Below are 17333 nucleotides of genomic sequence, written 5' to 3' on the forward strand. Positions count from 1 at the left end.
AATATATTTCCCTTTTGTTTTAACCTTGGTGGTATTTTAATTTTCCATTTTTTAATATTGTAGGTTAAAGAACTCCCTAAAAAAGGTTAAGGAGCTCCCTCTTGTGGACTAATTTGTAATCAGAACTATTGAATAATATAGCATAACAAGAAGGAAACCGTTTTCCTATCATCTAAGTTAAATTCATTGAATTTCTTTTTGTTCAAGGAAGGGAGTACTAAAATATTGAACAGACATAAGTAAAAACTTAGTCATATGCCATGGGTTATTTTGCATTCTTGAAGTCTCAAGAGCTGACCTCCCGTGGTATCATGGTGGTGCTGGCCATGCAGATAAGGCATCTCCCTTTTGACTCCCATTGGCTATTCTTCTTTGATGCATGGCAGAGACTTGGACTATCTGACCCTTGTGGCTCTTTCCAGCTCTATGATGCTGTGATTCTATCATTCTAATGTAACAAAGAGATTGGCTTAGAAGAGTTGTAAAGCTTTTAGAAGCCTATAAGAACCTTTAAACCAAATGACTTTTTAAAAAAAACTTTCCTGGTTTTTTAAATTGATTATTCATATATATATATATATATATATATATATATAGAGAGAGAGAGAGAGAGAGAGAGAGAGAGAGTTATATAGTTATATATATATGTGGCTAGTATTATTATATATATGAGAATATATATAATAATACTAGCCACATATATATATATAGCTATATATATATATATTACTATTTTCCAAGCCTCTTACTGGAACAACAATATCTGAATTTACACTTTTTAACTTTTAACAGTTTATTGGCATAGGTTGTTAGACCAGTATCCAATGGCAATTTTTTTCTTTTGAATCACTTTATTCTATGGGGTGAGAAATGCCATTCAGAAACAAATCCTTCAGTTAAGAGAACTTTAGCCAAAACAGTTGGTTTTGAAAGAGCTTTTTTTTTTAGAACTATTATAATTTAAGCTAGTGACTATAACATCTGAACAGCATTTTCCTACTTAATAATCTGATTTAGTCATGTACTGGTATAGTCCTACAGATTAATGTACATTGTGTTCTCTTCCTATGCATAGAATTCTGATTCTATGAATATAAGAAAGAAAGAAAGAAAGAAAGAAAGAAAGAAAGAAAGAAAGAAAGAAAGAGCCCTTGTTTAAACAATTAAAAAAAGCCCACCCCAGTTTAAAACAATAATGGGAGGGATAAAAAAACTTGTTTTTTCCCCAACCCTGGTATGAACCTGACTTGCCCTATTCCATAGGTTTTCAGAGTGGTTCTGATGCAGTACAGCTCATTCCTACTATTGTATGGTCATTGTAATTATTACATTACAATATATTGTTAAGCAAAGATTTCAAGCCTCCTGGGCTGGAGCTAAAACATGGGATGGAGATGGGGATTATCGCATGCTAAATTGCCACCTAATTGCCACCCACCATCAGCCTGGGTCCCAGCCATGCTCCACCCGCACTTTTTAGAAGTCGGAAAGCTTCCAACTTCTAAAAAGTGCTGGCAAAGCATGGCTAGGACCCGGCTTGAACCCGGACTGAAGGTGGGCAGCAATAAGGTGATGATTTAGCATATGATAATCCCCGCCTCTATCCAGTCTGGGAGGCTTGAAATGCTTTTAAAGTTCATGTGATAAGCTCCTTAGAGACCCAGTATGAAGTAGTGGTTGGAGCACTGATCAGTACTCTAGGGCAACACAATTTGAATCTTCAAATGATGTTACATCTGGCATAAGGTTATTCTGGGAAGGGAAAATAGCTCCTACTGGCAACCACCATTTCTGCCTGCTCCACAGGGTATTCCCTTGCAGAGTGTTCCTTTGACACTGTTATTGCCACCTTCTGGAAAATACAAGCAAAAGCAGCATAAGAAAGAAAGAAAGAAAGAAAGAAAGAAAGAAAGAGCAAGAGAAGATAAACTGTTTTGTATTCCCCCTATGCCCCTGCATCTTGCTTCCAGGCCTATTATTCAACCAAAAATGATTTTCAGGACTTCATGAACTTTTAACCCAGCACTAAATCTTACCAACTTGAGCACATTAAATCAATAATATTAGTTAAGGCACTGTTGCTAAGACATATTAAATCCATGCTTATTCACCTAAATAATCTGGCTTCATGCTTCTTGGTGTCCATTTATCCCTCTTTGTGAACAATGTATTCATTATCCCAGACTGGGTTATAAAGATTTAATCACCAAACCATGTTTTCTGAACACAGTTTTCCATCAAATTAAGAAGTGGAAATGGATAAATAGATCTATTCCAACCTAGTAATGGCTTGCATGATGTAATATATGAAATAGGGATTTTTTTTAAAAAAAATTCAAATTATTCTGTTATTTCTATTTCAGTAATACTGGGAGTTATACAAGCATAGCTTTGCACAGAAATACAGCCATAGAACCATGTGAGATGGTAAAACATTTTAGGGTGTGTCCAGAATTGACTTTTCATAGGAGGAAAGAGTTCTAATATCTAATATCTTCTAGCATTTTAACTAATAGAATATAGGATAGGATTTTTCATGGAATTTCTATGCCACCTGAAAATTCTGCCCTGGAGAATTAGGAAAGTATCCAGAATGGCACAGGGGGAAAGTGAAGTGGCAGAAATTCTCAGAGCATCCTGAAAAGATTTTTGCTTGGGAAATTCTCCTCGCTGTAGAAGTGAAGATTGGACTCAACCATTTAGGGAGAAAAACACGGCCACTTCCTCGTAGTCTTTTATCCTGCCATGCAACCTAAATGCAATCGTTCTCCTTTTTATGATTGCCAGAATGGAGAACATGTGGCCTTCCATATGATGCTGGACTGCAACTCCTATCATCCCTTAAACTGGTTATGTGAAGGCTAATAGGAATTGCAGTCCAGAAACTCTAAGTGAACATTTTGATTGTCACAAGTCTGTGCTCTCTGGATTGCCAAAGGAGTCATAGACATGTACCAAATATATGTTCCAGAGTTTGAAGTGTGTGTGTATATATATTTTCTCCCCCAGAGAGAAAAGTAGCATTGGATCATTTCTCTTTTTGCCTGGGTGTTATATCTTTATTACCCCTCTTAGCAGAAAAAGACCAATGACTTCCTCTGGCAAAGGTTGAATAGATCTAAAGATTAGCATTCTGTGCTCTGAAACATATTCCCAGTTGTCAGGTTCACAGATAAAAATATCTGAATTATTACTTTTTTGTAGTTTGGTAAAGGGCTCTTAGAGTTCCCTGACAGAGAACTAGAAGATTTCACTGAGGTTCTTGGTGGTTGCTTTCAGGCTATGGAGATGTGAGCTTGGTCCCTCTTTGGTGTCCTTCCAGTAGCAGTTAAGGACTCCTTGACTGTTTGTTTCACTGGCCCTTTGGGAACCGGTTATTTATAGGCAAACAGCTTTTAATTATAAAGTGCATTTTCAGTAGATATGTTTTTATGTTTCTTTTAATTTTATTGACAGTTTAAATATATTTTAAGTTTTATGTGTGTTTACTAATGTGAACTTTTATCTGTATCTGTTTTGTTTTTTATAAGCAGCCTTGAGTCCCAAGGCTGAGGAAAAAGTGAGATATAAATAAGTGGCATCATCATCAGTATCACCATACAGCACTAGAACTCTCTAGTAGAGAATGCTTAAGTACCTGATAAAACTACAAATCTCAGGATTCTGTAAGAAGGAGGCATGGCAGTTAAAATGGTTTCACACTGCTATAAGTGTGTAGCATAGGTAACATTCACTGTCTCTGAGTGGAATTTAGAATATTTGGAAGGTTATGTGTTTTGACTGAATGCTCGTGGCCATAGCTGAAAATTCCAGTGGCAAGAGTCATCTTCAGTATTTTTAGCCATGCAAATTTATGAAAGCTGTGAGCTGACAACAGGAAGAGAAGGATTTATGTGACATCTGAGAAATATTACTCCTATCTCAGATTTAACCTATCACCTGGGCATTAAGTGGTACTTAACCAGAATACTAACAGCTGTATGCACCTACAGAAAGGAGCAGTTAGTTTCAGACAGGACAGGGACAACCTAGATCTCAAGGGAAGTTATTTTGCTGTTGCTAATGGAGTTGAAATTATATTACCTATCTTTTATTGCCTTTGTCCTGGTCCCCACAGGGCCAAGAAGGGGAGTAGCCTTTGCCTGCATTAAGATCACTCCAGCACACATAAGACTGAGGAGTTAAGGTCTGTGTGGAGGAAACTGGACCTGATTGTGATATAGATTTGCTCTCTTTCTTTCTCTGTCACTCTCACTCACTCTCTCTCTCTCTTCTTGCACCGCACTTGTCACTGGGCTCATCTATATTTGTAGTATTGGAATTGTGGCTAATATTCTATACACCTTGGTTATTATTGATTTCAGCAATTTTCTTGAGATTAGACAAACAAAAACAAACTGATATTTGTCATCAACCAGTCCTGGATGGGGTCACACTTCCCCTAAAGTTTGGGAGTACTCGTCTCTACAGCTGTCACCTCAGGTGGAGATGATGGCCAGGAGTGCTTGGTCCCAACTTTGGTTGATACGCCAACTGTGTCCCTACCTGGCCCAGAGGGACCTCGAAGCAGTAGTACCCACACTGGTAATCTCTCATCTTGATTTCTGTAACACGCTCTACATGGGGTTACCTTTGTACCAAGTTCAGAAGCTTCGATTGATACAAAACGCTGCAGCCAGATTGGTCACAGGAACATCAAGATTTGACCATATTACTCCAATATTAAGATCTCTTCATTGGCTGCCAATCAGCTTCTGGGCTCAATACAAAGTGTTGGTTATTACCTTTAAAGCCCCACATGGCTTGGGCCCAAGTTATTTAAGGGAATGCCTCTCCCTACACAATCCGCCCCGCACTCTTAGAACATCAGGGAAGAAGCTATTGGAACATATGAAAACTAGACTAACTACAACTTCCCATAAAGCATTTACCGCCACGACACCTAAATTATGCAACAACTTACCGGGAGAGATCCATCTCATTACCACCTTAGAAGCCTTTTATAAGGCACTTAAGATGGATCTGTTCCGGCAGGCCTATCCATCTGACCTTTCATAGCTGATTTTTATGGAGCATTCCCACTCTGACTCAATAGCATGGAAAATTGACGACAATTTGGCCTTTTTAGTGGTTAATAGTAATATTGCTGTTGTTTTACTGACTGTATTTTTAGATAATATTGTATTTTGTATTGTATTGTGGTTTTTATTCTTTGCTGTAATCCTGCCTCGATCCATAGAGAGAGGTGGGAAATACTGTATTTTCTGGCATATAAGACTACTTTTTAACCCAGGAAAATCTTCTGAAAAGTTGGGGGTCGTCTTATACGCCGGGTGTCATATTATAGGGCAGGTACTGAAACTTCCGAGCCAGACTGGAGAATCTGCAGTCGTTGCATATGATGGGGGGAGCTCAAAAATGGCCGTGGCCTCATCCCCGCCATATGCGGCGATCATATGAAAGCAGCTACCGCTCTGAAAGTATTGGAGACAGGGAGCACTGGGCAGGCAGGGAGAGCTGACCAGTCCAAGCAGGCTTTGTATACAACAAGGTTTCCTGCTAAGGACCTGAATGTCATAAGTATTTGAATTTAAATTATCATATTGAAATCAAATCTGATTTTTTTAAAAATTTTATTTGGTGTGCGTTGGAAGAGGGGTAGTCTTATACAGTGAGTACATCCCAAACTCTATATTTTAACTGGAAAAGTTGGGGGATCGTCTTATATGCCCAGTCGTCTTATACGCCGGAAAATAGGGTACAAATAAAAATTATTATTATTATTATTATTATTATTATTATTATTAAAAAAACAGATAATGCAATTTATTTGTAACGCAGAGGTGCAGCTATCCTTGAACTCAGAATTTGAAATTAACATTTTGACAATATGCCAAGCTATAATTGCTGTTAATTCATTTTACACGTTATGGGTTTCGCAACCAAATTTTACTATTTATTAAATTGGTCATTATGTTCTTATATAGCTCTGTGACAGAACACAAACTCTGCACATAAAAAGTCTTAGATTGAATTCCTAGAAGCAGGTACAGAAAGGACTTCTGCTTGAAAACCCAGAGGGGCACAGCCAGTTAGCAAATAAATCAGTGGCCTGGCTCAATATGAGTCAGCATCCTATGTACACTGAACTGTTTTTCAAGGTCCAGGATTAGAACAGGTGTAGGGAGATCTGGGACCATTTCCCCCCTCCTAGGAGTTCAGTAGCCTACAACCCATGAACTTCACATGTAAAAAAAAAACCCTAACAAAAATGGCCAGTCGGGCTCATTGAAGCTATTGGTCCAGTTGGCCCTTTAAAGGCCAACTGGAGTCCCTGCAGACTTCTTTTTAACCCCAAACATCCCCTTTTTATTGAAAAATTAACCTGGAAGTGACCAAGAGAAATTGATCCCTAGAAAAGTCTTTTTAAAAAGCAAGAAGCTTTGGGGGTGTCATCTACTGTTTTAAAAAGGCCTAATTCTGAAGTCCCCAAATAATTTTAAATTGCCATTTACTTCCCTGAGATACTACTGAGGGTGTGATTGGCTATTTTTATGCTTTTTTATTATGATGGTTTGGGGTAGATATGCATTAGAACACCTGTGGGGGGCACATGTAGTTTACAGAGTTTGCCCAGCCTGGTTTATAATGGTGGACTGTGGGAGGTTTTGGCTATCGTTATGCCAAAGCCAGGTTAATTTAGTGGTTACCTCTGTTTCAAACATGTAGCTGAGTCCTTGGATTGTATTGCCCACAGTCTTCAAATCTCTGATGCAACTTACATGGCTTATCAGTGTACCTCTGCTTTGGTTCAAACTCATAAACATTAAGTTGCATAAATCTTGCAGATTAAACACTGTATAAAGGAAAGCCATCAGAAGAAATAATAGAACATTAAAATTATGTCGGTAGGGTAAGAGTGATGCCAAGTCTTTTCCAAAATGTTTAGGAAGTTCCCCCCAAATAACCTACGTCTTTTCTCCCTGCTAAATTCTAGTTTTTGTCATATTAATTAATATGTGTCACCCACTGTGTTTCATTTCAGCCAGGAGCAAATGGCTTCCCTCAGATCCTCAGATTATATCAGAAGGACTATATGCAATAGCGGTGGTACTCAGCTTCTCTCGGATTGCATACATTCTCCCAGCCAATGAAAGCTTTGGTCCTCTCCAAATCTCTTTGGGACGGACTGTGAAAGACATCTTCAAATTCATGGTCATTTTTATCATGGTGTTTCTTGCCTTCATGATTGGAATGTTCAACCTTTACTCCTACTACCTTGGTGCAAAATATAATCCAGCATTTACAACGTGAGTATCTACATAACCTCTTTGGGCCAAATGTGTTTTCTCCTTCAGAGCTCCTAGTTATGTTCTACACAAATGTAGATTGTACATACCAGTGTATCAGTTTGAGATATAAAGTGCCCTACTGGTATGACTAAGAATTAGAAATCATATTAAAGACTATATGTAAAAACAGGACTTGCCTTACCATTGGGCAAAATAAGGAAGCCATTACAGCTCTAGCCACCATGGCAAGTAGTAGCAAATTGTTTGCTATTTAATTTTTTTTATTTCTTTTACTGTCAGGGATATGAGGAAGCGCCTACAGGATTTTCTGTCTCATGTGCACAACTTGCATGCCTTTGAATTCTGTGCACCTTAACATATGTGGGTGGAGGAAGGGAATCAATTACAAAATGGCTTAGGCAAGTCTTGTTCAAAAGTCCTGTTTAAATATTAGGGGTGGGTGAAGTGCAGCCCGGCCCCGAGGGTTGTTTTTGCAACACCCTCAACCCCAATCCCAACTGCTTTTTTTTCTAAACAAAAAGAAAAAGGCAATTGCTTCTTTTCTAAGCCTTCAAGGCACCCACTTTTTTAATAGTTTAAATCACCAAAAAGACCAGCTTTTCCAAACTGGAATCAGTTCCCCAGACACTCCCAGGTTGTTGTTTTTATATTACCTTACAGTTTGTTTGATTGAATAATAACTGCTGGAGACTCTTCTGTGCTTCAGATTCTTATTGAAGTGTGGATGTGAAATAGAGAACCCTTTCAAACAGATGAGTCTCCTCAATAAACCATCACATATTGCCAGTTCACTTTGAAACATAGGAGATTATTTTTAACCTTGGCTCAAAAGTGAAGACATGATCCCAAGAATGGAAATTTCCTGATGAGGAATCACATCCTGATAGAGATATTTTAAAATTCACATAATCCCACTGTATGCCTCCTCTGAATCAGTTGTGTGTATATAGAGCAACAAAGTTACTTTTAAATAGAATGAATATAATTCTGGAACTCATCCTGTCACTGCCAATTTAAGAAATCCTTTGGTATCTCACGGTAGTCTTTCTTTTTAAAAAATAACTTTTAAAGGCAAACATGGAAGTGGTTTCCTAATCTTTGCATTATCAGATTTTGGTGGGTAATCATGTATTTTATTTTATATATCTATATGCATATATATATATATATATATATATATATGCATATATATATATATATATATATATATATATATATATATATATGCTTTAAACTGCCAGAAACATTCTAGCACATGCAGAAGATGGCTAGGCCATGCTTAGCACAGAGGATTTAGAAAGATTACTTTTGGGGGAACCTATCCAGAATTTTCCAGGCATCTCCCTGTGGTCAGATGAGTGAGGTTGTGCTCCACCCCCAATTGAAAGAATTTTTGTTTCAGTGAAATTCTTTTTTCTACCACAACTCACCAGAACCGAACCAGGCTTTCCACAGTGCTTCTAAAATATGTCTAGTCTTGAATCTAAGGCCATTTTGACCAGATATGAATAAGAACAGCCATATTATCTTCTATTTATATTCTCAGAATGTCCAAATACTACATACTATTTAGGTACAATTGCAATAGTAGGTATCTGTATAGTCATAGTCCAATACTCAAACCACTGCACCACATTGGACAGGCAATTTCAAATTCACTTTCTTTCAATTGTGTGCATATATGTTCCTTCAATGTGCCTGTTTATGTATGGTAATCACATGAATTCATAGGGTTTTCTTAGGCAAAGACTACTCAGAGCTGGTTTTGCCAGTTCCTTCTTCTGAAATATAGCCTACAGCACTTGGTATTCATTGGTGGTTTCCCATCCAATTACTAACAAGAGCTAACCCTGCTTTGCTTCCAGGTTCAGATGGTATCTGGTGCCTTCAGGAGATTACTGTATACTTAATGCTCCCCATTAAGTGATTCCTGTATTATGTAGCTTTCTCAGGATTCTGAGCTTTTATTAAGTAGCCCATTTCTCAGCATTCATTTGCTGCAAAACTGCATTTCCCAGGGGTTCTGTTCCGTAGGATATAGGCACAGTTGCAATAGCTTTGATGCCATCTCTCTCATTACAAGCCCTTCTCTGTCATGACTTCTACTATGCTAGCAAAATTTGAAGATAAAGAAAAGGAAGGCAGGAGGGTTTTGAGGGGGGGGTCTTATTGAAGTCTCATATTGAGTCCTCCTTATTACTCTGTCAATAATGTTATTCAAAGCATGCTCATGCATTTTAGAATGAGCTCAGAAATAATAGACTTGACCCATAGTCCTTTTAAATTGAACCCATTCTAAATTAAAAATTTGTGGTTCCAATCAATAATTCTGATATTGACTGTAGAAAAAGCAGAATATGATAGAATAAGATAAAAACTATGGCGGGTTACAGACCACCCATTTGGGGCGGTCTGCACCCGCCCCTTTCCCCGGTGTATCGGGGCCTCAGCTTCAAGCCCCAAGGACACCCCACGGCAGCGGGGAGAAGGAGAAAGGGGCCGCTTGGCCCCTTTCTCCCTTGCTTCGCTGGGCGCAGCTGTCTGAAGGCTGCGCCAGCGACGTAAAGCGGCGCCGCAAACCAGGAAGGAGCTCCGAAACGGATCTCCTTCCTGGTCCGCGCTAAGGGCGCACTAGGCGCCCTGGCGTGGAGCAAGGACGTCACGTACGCGCCGCCCCGTATAGAGGAACAGCTGCCGTCATTTTTTACGCACAGAGCACGTATTAGGGTTAGGGAGGTGCGGAAGCAACGCACCTTTCTAAACCTAGTACGCGCTCTGCGCGTACTTTAATGGCAGTATGTAACCCGCCTATATGTTTATTTCCAGAGCAAGAAAGTAATTTTGGAAGTAAACAACCTAATAAAACCATCCGCATGGTTCATCCTTCAAACTACTTCCTCTTTAAGATCTTAGATGAAAAAAATTATCATATAGTGTATGGTAACCTCAGGAGCTGTACACATAGCCTGGTATGAGGTGGCTCTATGCTTCCCCTGGAAGTGCCCCGTCCTGATGTAAAAAGGAGACATGAAACGAAGCTCTTATTTGCACTGTGGAAGAGGTGCCATAAGCGCACTGGTGCTGCATTATGATGCCCCTCATGCACAGTACCATTTGGGATGTCATCATGGCACACATGGTCTGGACTGGGGCGCATGAAGATGGCGGCCCGCAGGCGGCAGTAGCACTCTGAACGTATGAACACTCAGCCCTACTGCAGCCCTAGTGTGGGTGCAGGCCATCATAAAGTGCCGGTCTGTACACCCTCTCAGTCAAGGCAACAAGGAATGTAGATTCATGACAGGAATATATATGATGATAATTGTGATGATTATTATTATTTTGGACATCCAACAGGTTTCAGCAAAAGAAACTAATAAGGCAGAGTTTCCAAATCTCAAAAAATAAAATCATAGAATCATAGAGTTGGAAGAGACCACCAGGGCTATCCACTCCAAACCCCCACCATGCAGGAAGTCACAATCAAAGCATCCCTGACAGATGGCCATCCAGCCTCTGTTTAAAGACCTCCAAGGAAGGAGACGCCACTACACTCCAAGGGAGTGTATTCCACTGTCAGAAAGTCCCTCCTAATGTTGAGGTGGAATCTCTTTTCCTGTTCCGGGTCCTGTTCTCTGGAACAGCAGAAAACAAGCTTGTTCCTTCCTCAATATGACATCCCTTCAAATCAGCAGCTGAATATAGTTATACAGTCCTATTCTTCATGCTGAATGCATCAATATCTTAATGGTAGAGGTTTTTTTTGTTTTGGATTGGTTTGGGTTGGGGGTTTTTTTGCATGCAGCCACCCCCTCCTTATTTTGACCCAAAACATGTGGAGGCTTCATGGAATTCCAGTAGATGAGCAGAAGAATGTAACACTGATTGTAATACAGTGCACTTTCGCCATATGCGGGCACACTATACACAGCTTCCAGGCAGAATTTTGGCAATTCCTGCTGTGAATGTTATTACATAGCTGAGTTGGCCATTCAAAGGCTTATTGTGCAATTCTAAACAGTAGCACTAACCTATGAACAGGATGCATGGCAAAATGGGGAACTATGGCTGAAAAAAAGGATAATCCTCCTCCCCCCAACCTCCTAAATGCATTTTAACCTGTTTTATTTGAAAATATTAAGAAGACTGTAAATGTATCTCATTAATCAGTAACTGCAAAATTCATATGTTAAAAGAGCTCTTAAATTTTAAGAGAGGGGGGGAATTGTTTTCAGCCACTATTCAAATGTGAATCACATTTGAGTATGGAGTGAGCTCTTTTCAGCAAGTTCCAAAAGCAGCTCTCAAAAAGCACTGTTATTATGCAGCACTACTTTTCCTGAAATTGAAGCTGGACTCATTTACATGTATATTAATTTCTTTTGCTGAATCAGAAATCATATAAAAGCCTACTGTTAAAAAGATAAGTGGCTCCTAGTGACTGAAATCTCTCACCCTTATTTGTTTTCTCTGGTATATCCATTTCATGTTATAACATTTCTACTTTTTCTGTATTATAGATTTACTTTAATGTTAGATAAAAATAAGGCTTTTTCAGCTAAATCCTATAGCGAAGTATCTTGGGGTAAACCCTACTACACTCACTAGTATTTATTTCTGTGTTGCCATATCCAGAATTGCACTAAGGGCCTGAACAGACAGGCCAAAATAAAGCTGTTTTGGGTCACTTTGGAGGTATGCTGTTTAAATGCTGCATGAGTCCTAAGAGGCCAGAAGCCATGCTAAAGCCAAACTCCAGTGCTAAGGACTGGAGCACAGCTTTGGTGCAGCTTCTGGCCTCTTAAGATGCATGTGTCATTTAAACAGCATACCTCCAAAATGACCCGAAGCAGCTTTATTTTAGCCTGTCTGTTCAGGCCCTAGGTTAACCTGTTACCTGTGTGTGCCTGTATTGGGTCATTTAAAAGGTTAGTATTCCCTTCATCTCTCCACAGCAACCAAAACCAGCCACCCACCTTGGTACCTACCACAGAACTACTGAAGCCTCCATCTCCATGCATGCCTGGCTGGAGGAGAGCAGTGGAGGATTGCAGAAGCATCTATGTCCCTGTAATTAGACATGAAATGACTACATCAACTGCTGAGACCTCCAGAGGTACCTGGCAGACCTCAGCAGCTAAATGGGGACATAGCCAGATTCTTCTGCAATCCCCAATCACTCTCCTTCAGGCATGAATGGCTGTGGGTGGGTGTCTTTTGTGGCTCTATGGTAGATCTGGAGGTACGTGTAAATGGCTCACTGTAGCATAGTTCCACATGAGGAATTGCTATGCTTCACTGAGCCATAAAAGATTGGAGCCTAAAAGCATATTAACAATTTGACAAGTCAAAACAAGACAGATGCACCACAGTAGAGAAGGCTCACTCCCACATGCTCTCACAGTGTTTTGCCCCCACTGGGGGAGCAGAAAGAAAGGTCCATTTTGCAAACTCTCTTATCAGTCCAATTTTAAAATATATAAATAAATAATATAAACAATTAACTAACTTTCTGATCCCTGCAAGGGTCAGTGGAGTGGTTAGCATCCATTATTACGTCCACTGAGGGGCCTTAGACCAGTTATTCTATGAGCTTGGTCTAACATGAAAGATTATTGTGAACAAAATGTAATGTTTTACTTTTTTATTTTTATTGATTTTACTACAATAAAATTACTGGTTCAACTTACATTGTACATATTTTTGCAAAAAATATGTAATTTTACTTACTTTTAAAGTTACAGGAGAATGCTCTCACTAAATGGCAGAGGATGAATTTTACATGGTTCTAGTGGTCACTGGTGCTGTGTTTCATGCTGCTGTTGTGTACACTATTGTGCCTGTTGGGGTGATGACCTGGTGGACAGGAGGAGAACATTTTTGTGCCAAAGGCCAGTGTGTTGTAGCATTCATATTTTTTTTAACTAATTGCTTTTAAAAATAACTTCCCAATTATATGATTGAGCTAGATAAATTAATCTGTTATTTAATAAAATAATAATAAAATTTATTTCTATCACACCCCTCTGACAGCAATTGGGGCGACTAACAAAGTTAAAAATACAAAACATATAAAATTCCTGGTACCCTCCCCTCCTTAAAAAGTATTAAATCCAATGCAATATTTAAAAAAAAAGAACAACAAATAACAACAAACAAACAAACATACAAGTTAAAAACTGACCAGAAGGTCAACAACATCACACCAGCAAACAATCAGTGGGAGCAGCAGTATCTTTCCCAGACGTTTTTCTAAGGCCAGGTTCTCTATTCTGGGAAGGCCTGCCGGAAGAGATCTGTCTTAACAGCCTTTTTAAAGCTGTCTAAGGATGTAAGTAAACGGATCTCATCCATCTGGGGGCGACGATGGAAAATGCCCTCTGGGAAGTAGTCGAAAGCCTAGATTTTTGTGGCTGAAGTAGGCCTCTCCCAGAGGAGCGGAGTGCACGGGGAGGATTATAGGGGAGAAGGCGGTCCCCGAAGATAGTTAGTTAGATTTACTTGGTTCGACATCAGGAGCGACGAGTCAAGGAGCACCCCCAGACTGCAAACGCAGTCCTTGACAGAGAGTGTGACCCCATCCAGGACCGGAGGTTGCAACCCAATTCTCAGTTTCGGGGCCGCTACCGTGAGCACTTCCGTTTTGTCTGGATTCCGCCTCAATCTGTTTTTCCTCATCCAGCCCATTACTGCCCAAAGACATTCATTGAGAGACGAGACGCCATCAGAATTCAAGGCCGATGAACGAGACATGGAGGAATAGATTTGGGTGTCATCAGCATACTGATAACACCCAGCTCCATAACTCCGAATGATCTCACTCAGCAGATTCATATAGATGTTAAATAACATCGGGGACAGAATAGCACCCTGTGGGACACCACAGGTGAGCTCCCTTTTACTGGAGCAACTGTCCCTGAGCATCACCCTCTGGGATCTACCCAAGAGAAAGGAACAGAACCACTGCAATGCAGTGCCTCCAATTCCCAGCCCCCTCAGGCGATCCAAGAGGATGCCATGATCTATCGTATCAAAAGCCGCCGAGAGGTCTAAAAGCACCAACAGGGTCACACTGCCCCTGTCGATGCTCAGACGCAGATCGTCGGTCAAGGCAACCATGGCAGTCTCAACCCCAAAGCCTGTCCTGAAGCCAGTTTGAAATGGGTCTAGATAATCAGTTTCATCCAAGACAGCTTGGAGTTGAAGAGCAACCGCCCTCTCGATTACCTTGCTCAAGAATGGTAGCAAAGAGACTGGCCTATAGTTGTTGATATCCAGGGGGTCCAGGGAAGGTTTTTTCAGAAGCGGCCTAACAGCCGCTTCCTTCAGACAAGATGGAATATGTCCTTCCCTGAAGGATGCATTGATGATATCATTAAGAAACTTCCTCAATGCATCCCCTCCCCCCCGGACGGCCAGCCGTGATGGGAAAGGGTCAAGAGGGCAAGTTGTTTTCCTCACTCTACCAAGGAGCTTGTCCACGTCAACCGTACTCACAGATTGAAGCTGATCCAGTACAATCTCATTAACGGAATCGCTGGACACCTTGTCCATTGTTTCTGTTACAGTGCTGGCGTCTAAGTCAGCTCTTATCTGAGAGATTTTATCTGCAAATATATTTAAACTCTAAAGGTGTAGAAAGTGTTGAGAAACAATGGGCTCTGACAGCAGAGTATTGTAAAAACTAGTGGAAGAATTAATGTAGAAATCTTAAGAGATGATGTAAAACTAAGATGAAATTATTTTACTTTAAATGAGCTACTGTTTGAGACATGAAAGCAAGATAGTGAATCAGAAAACAAAAATACTATGCAGATCAAATCTTAGGAAACCAGATACAATGGAAGGTTTGAAGTAAAGATTGGATTGTAAATACTGGATGTTCAGATTGAATGTTTGTAAGATATCTTTATAAGTATAATTATTTGTTACGTGTTTGCTTGTTGGATGCTTGTTGGCTGGTTCAAGCCAATGTGATATATGTTGTTGTATTTGGAATAAAATCTTCTTAAAAAATAACTTCCCAAACTCTATCTAAATGGGAAGTGTGGTCCTGGCAGCAGATGACATCATCGTCTAATCCAGGGGTTCCCAACCTTTTTGACTCACAGAACCCTTATTTCTATGACAGAGTTCCCAAGAGGCCTACCCTATGTCATACAAGTTAATGGTGTTTAGGAGTATATGTAAGAATATATTCTTATTCTTTAATTTCATTCAATTTTAATTCTTTCATTTTCCTGGAGCAGTCATGGAACACCTCGGAAGTGCACATGGAGCTCTAAGCACTCCTTGGAGCACAGGTTGGGAACCCCTGGTCTAATCTAATAGTATACAGCTTCCTTGTTGCAACAGCTGCACTGCCTGCTGTTCGGTTTCCAGGCACAATTCAAAATTATGATCTACGAAGCCGTATTTTACTTAGGTCCAAGCTAAATAATAATAATAATAATAATAATAATAATAATAATAATAAATTTTATTTATATACCGCTTTTCCACAGATCAAAGCGGTGTACAGACAATTAAAACCATACAATTACAGAACTCTAAGCACAATCATTCGCATTCAAGGGTAAGCAGGGAATTGATGGCAACAGGGTAGATAACTTCATTCTTCAGGGTGGGAGGCTTGACAAAAAAGAAGAGTTTTAAGCCTCTTTTTGGATGTTTCTAGGGGGGGTTGTCAGACGGAGCTCCTCAGGTAGATTATTCCACATCCGTGGGGCCACCACTGAAAAGGCCATCTGGGATGTGGCAACATATTTGGAAGGTGGAATTACCAGTAAGTACTTCCCAGATGTTCTGAGTGTGCGGGGCGGATCATATGGGGAGATGCGGTCCCTCAAGTAACTCGGGCCCAAGCCATGTAGGGCTTTATAGGTAGTGACCAACACCTTGTTTTGCACTCGGAAGCGAATGGGCAGCCAGTGAAGATCTTTCAAGATAGGTGTTATATGGTCAAACCTGGACGCACCAGTGACCAATCTGGCTGCCATATTTTGTACTAATTGAAACTTCCGGACTTGGTACAAGGGTAGCCCCATGTACAGCGCATTACAGAAATCTAATATGAAGGTGTCCCATTAAGCCCACCTGTGTTTTCAAATCTTCCCAGGAGGCCTTTCTCTCTTTCCCACCACCTTAACAGGTACATTTGGTGGGAAGGCATGAAACAGTCTTGTTGGTGGTTGCTTCCCAGCTCTGGAACACCCTTCCTAGAGGGGTTATACAATTGTCCCTTTCCTCCCCTTTTTGCATTGGCAGGCTTTGGGGAGCTGATTGCTCAAAAGGGGGGGGGCTTTCATAATCTCCTGCATTGTTTATCTTAGTTGTGCTTTTTAATAGCCACACTTTAATTGCTTTTACTTCTATCGATAATTCTAAGTGTACTTTTAACTTTTGTACGATGTAAATTTTTACTTGCCATACACTCCCCATAACTGTCCTTGAAGGCTGACATAAGAAGACCCCCTTATCAGACAGATTATGCCCCTGTGACTCTGGCCAAATAGAAACAACAGAGCATGTATTACTCCAGTGCTCATACTACAGGGACATCCTTCTCAGCCTTATTTCACCTCCGCTGCATATATACTAAGGACACAGAAGTCAATTTTACACTTCTCTGTTGCTTTCTGTGTAACTGCAGTTAAAATTGACCAGGCAATGACCACCACAGTAGACTAGTACCAATCTTATTTTGCTGTACCGTAGCTGTGAAATTTGAAATGATATTTTAAATACTGTTCTTAACCTGTGCTTTTACCTTCTTTTATTCTGTGTCTCCTTTTATCTGTGCTGGTCTATGACCATAATAAAGATTCTACATGAAGGCTGCCCTAAAATCTTTTGATATAGAGCAAGGTATGAATAATATAATTGCAACAATAACAACAACAAGATTAACATCCGTTTTACCTTTTGTAAGCAGTCTTGGGTCCTGACCTGTGAAAAGATAGGATATCAATAAATACTGTATAATGATGAGGAAGAAGAGCCACAGCAATAATCCCATGG

At 40.0% G+C, this 17333-nt stretch overlaps 1 protein-coding gene across 1 annotated transcript in view; it reads left to right on the forward strand.

Annotated features, from left to right (window-relative positions):
- TRPC7 (transient receptor potential cation channel subfamily C member 7) overlaps window positions 1-17333 on the forward strand; it is a 194097-nt gene that overhangs the window by 147217 nt on the left and 29547 nt on the right. The window contains exon 7 of the mRNA XM_089503025.1: window positions 7046-7310. Coding sequence (XP_089359151.1) covers window positions 7046-7310 — 265 coding nt within the window. The remainder of the gene's footprint in view (window positions 1-7045; window positions 7311-17333) is intronic.

This window comes from Sceloporus occidentalis, unplaced genomic scaffold (assembly GCF_023333645.1).
Source record: "Sceloporus occidentalis isolate IW3139 unplaced genomic scaffold, rSceOcc1.0.p SCAF_1, whole genome shotgun sequence".
NCBI classification, from domain to species: domain Eukaryota; kingdom Metazoa; phylum Chordata; class Lepidosauria; order Squamata; family Phrynosomatidae; genus Sceloporus; species Sceloporus occidentalis.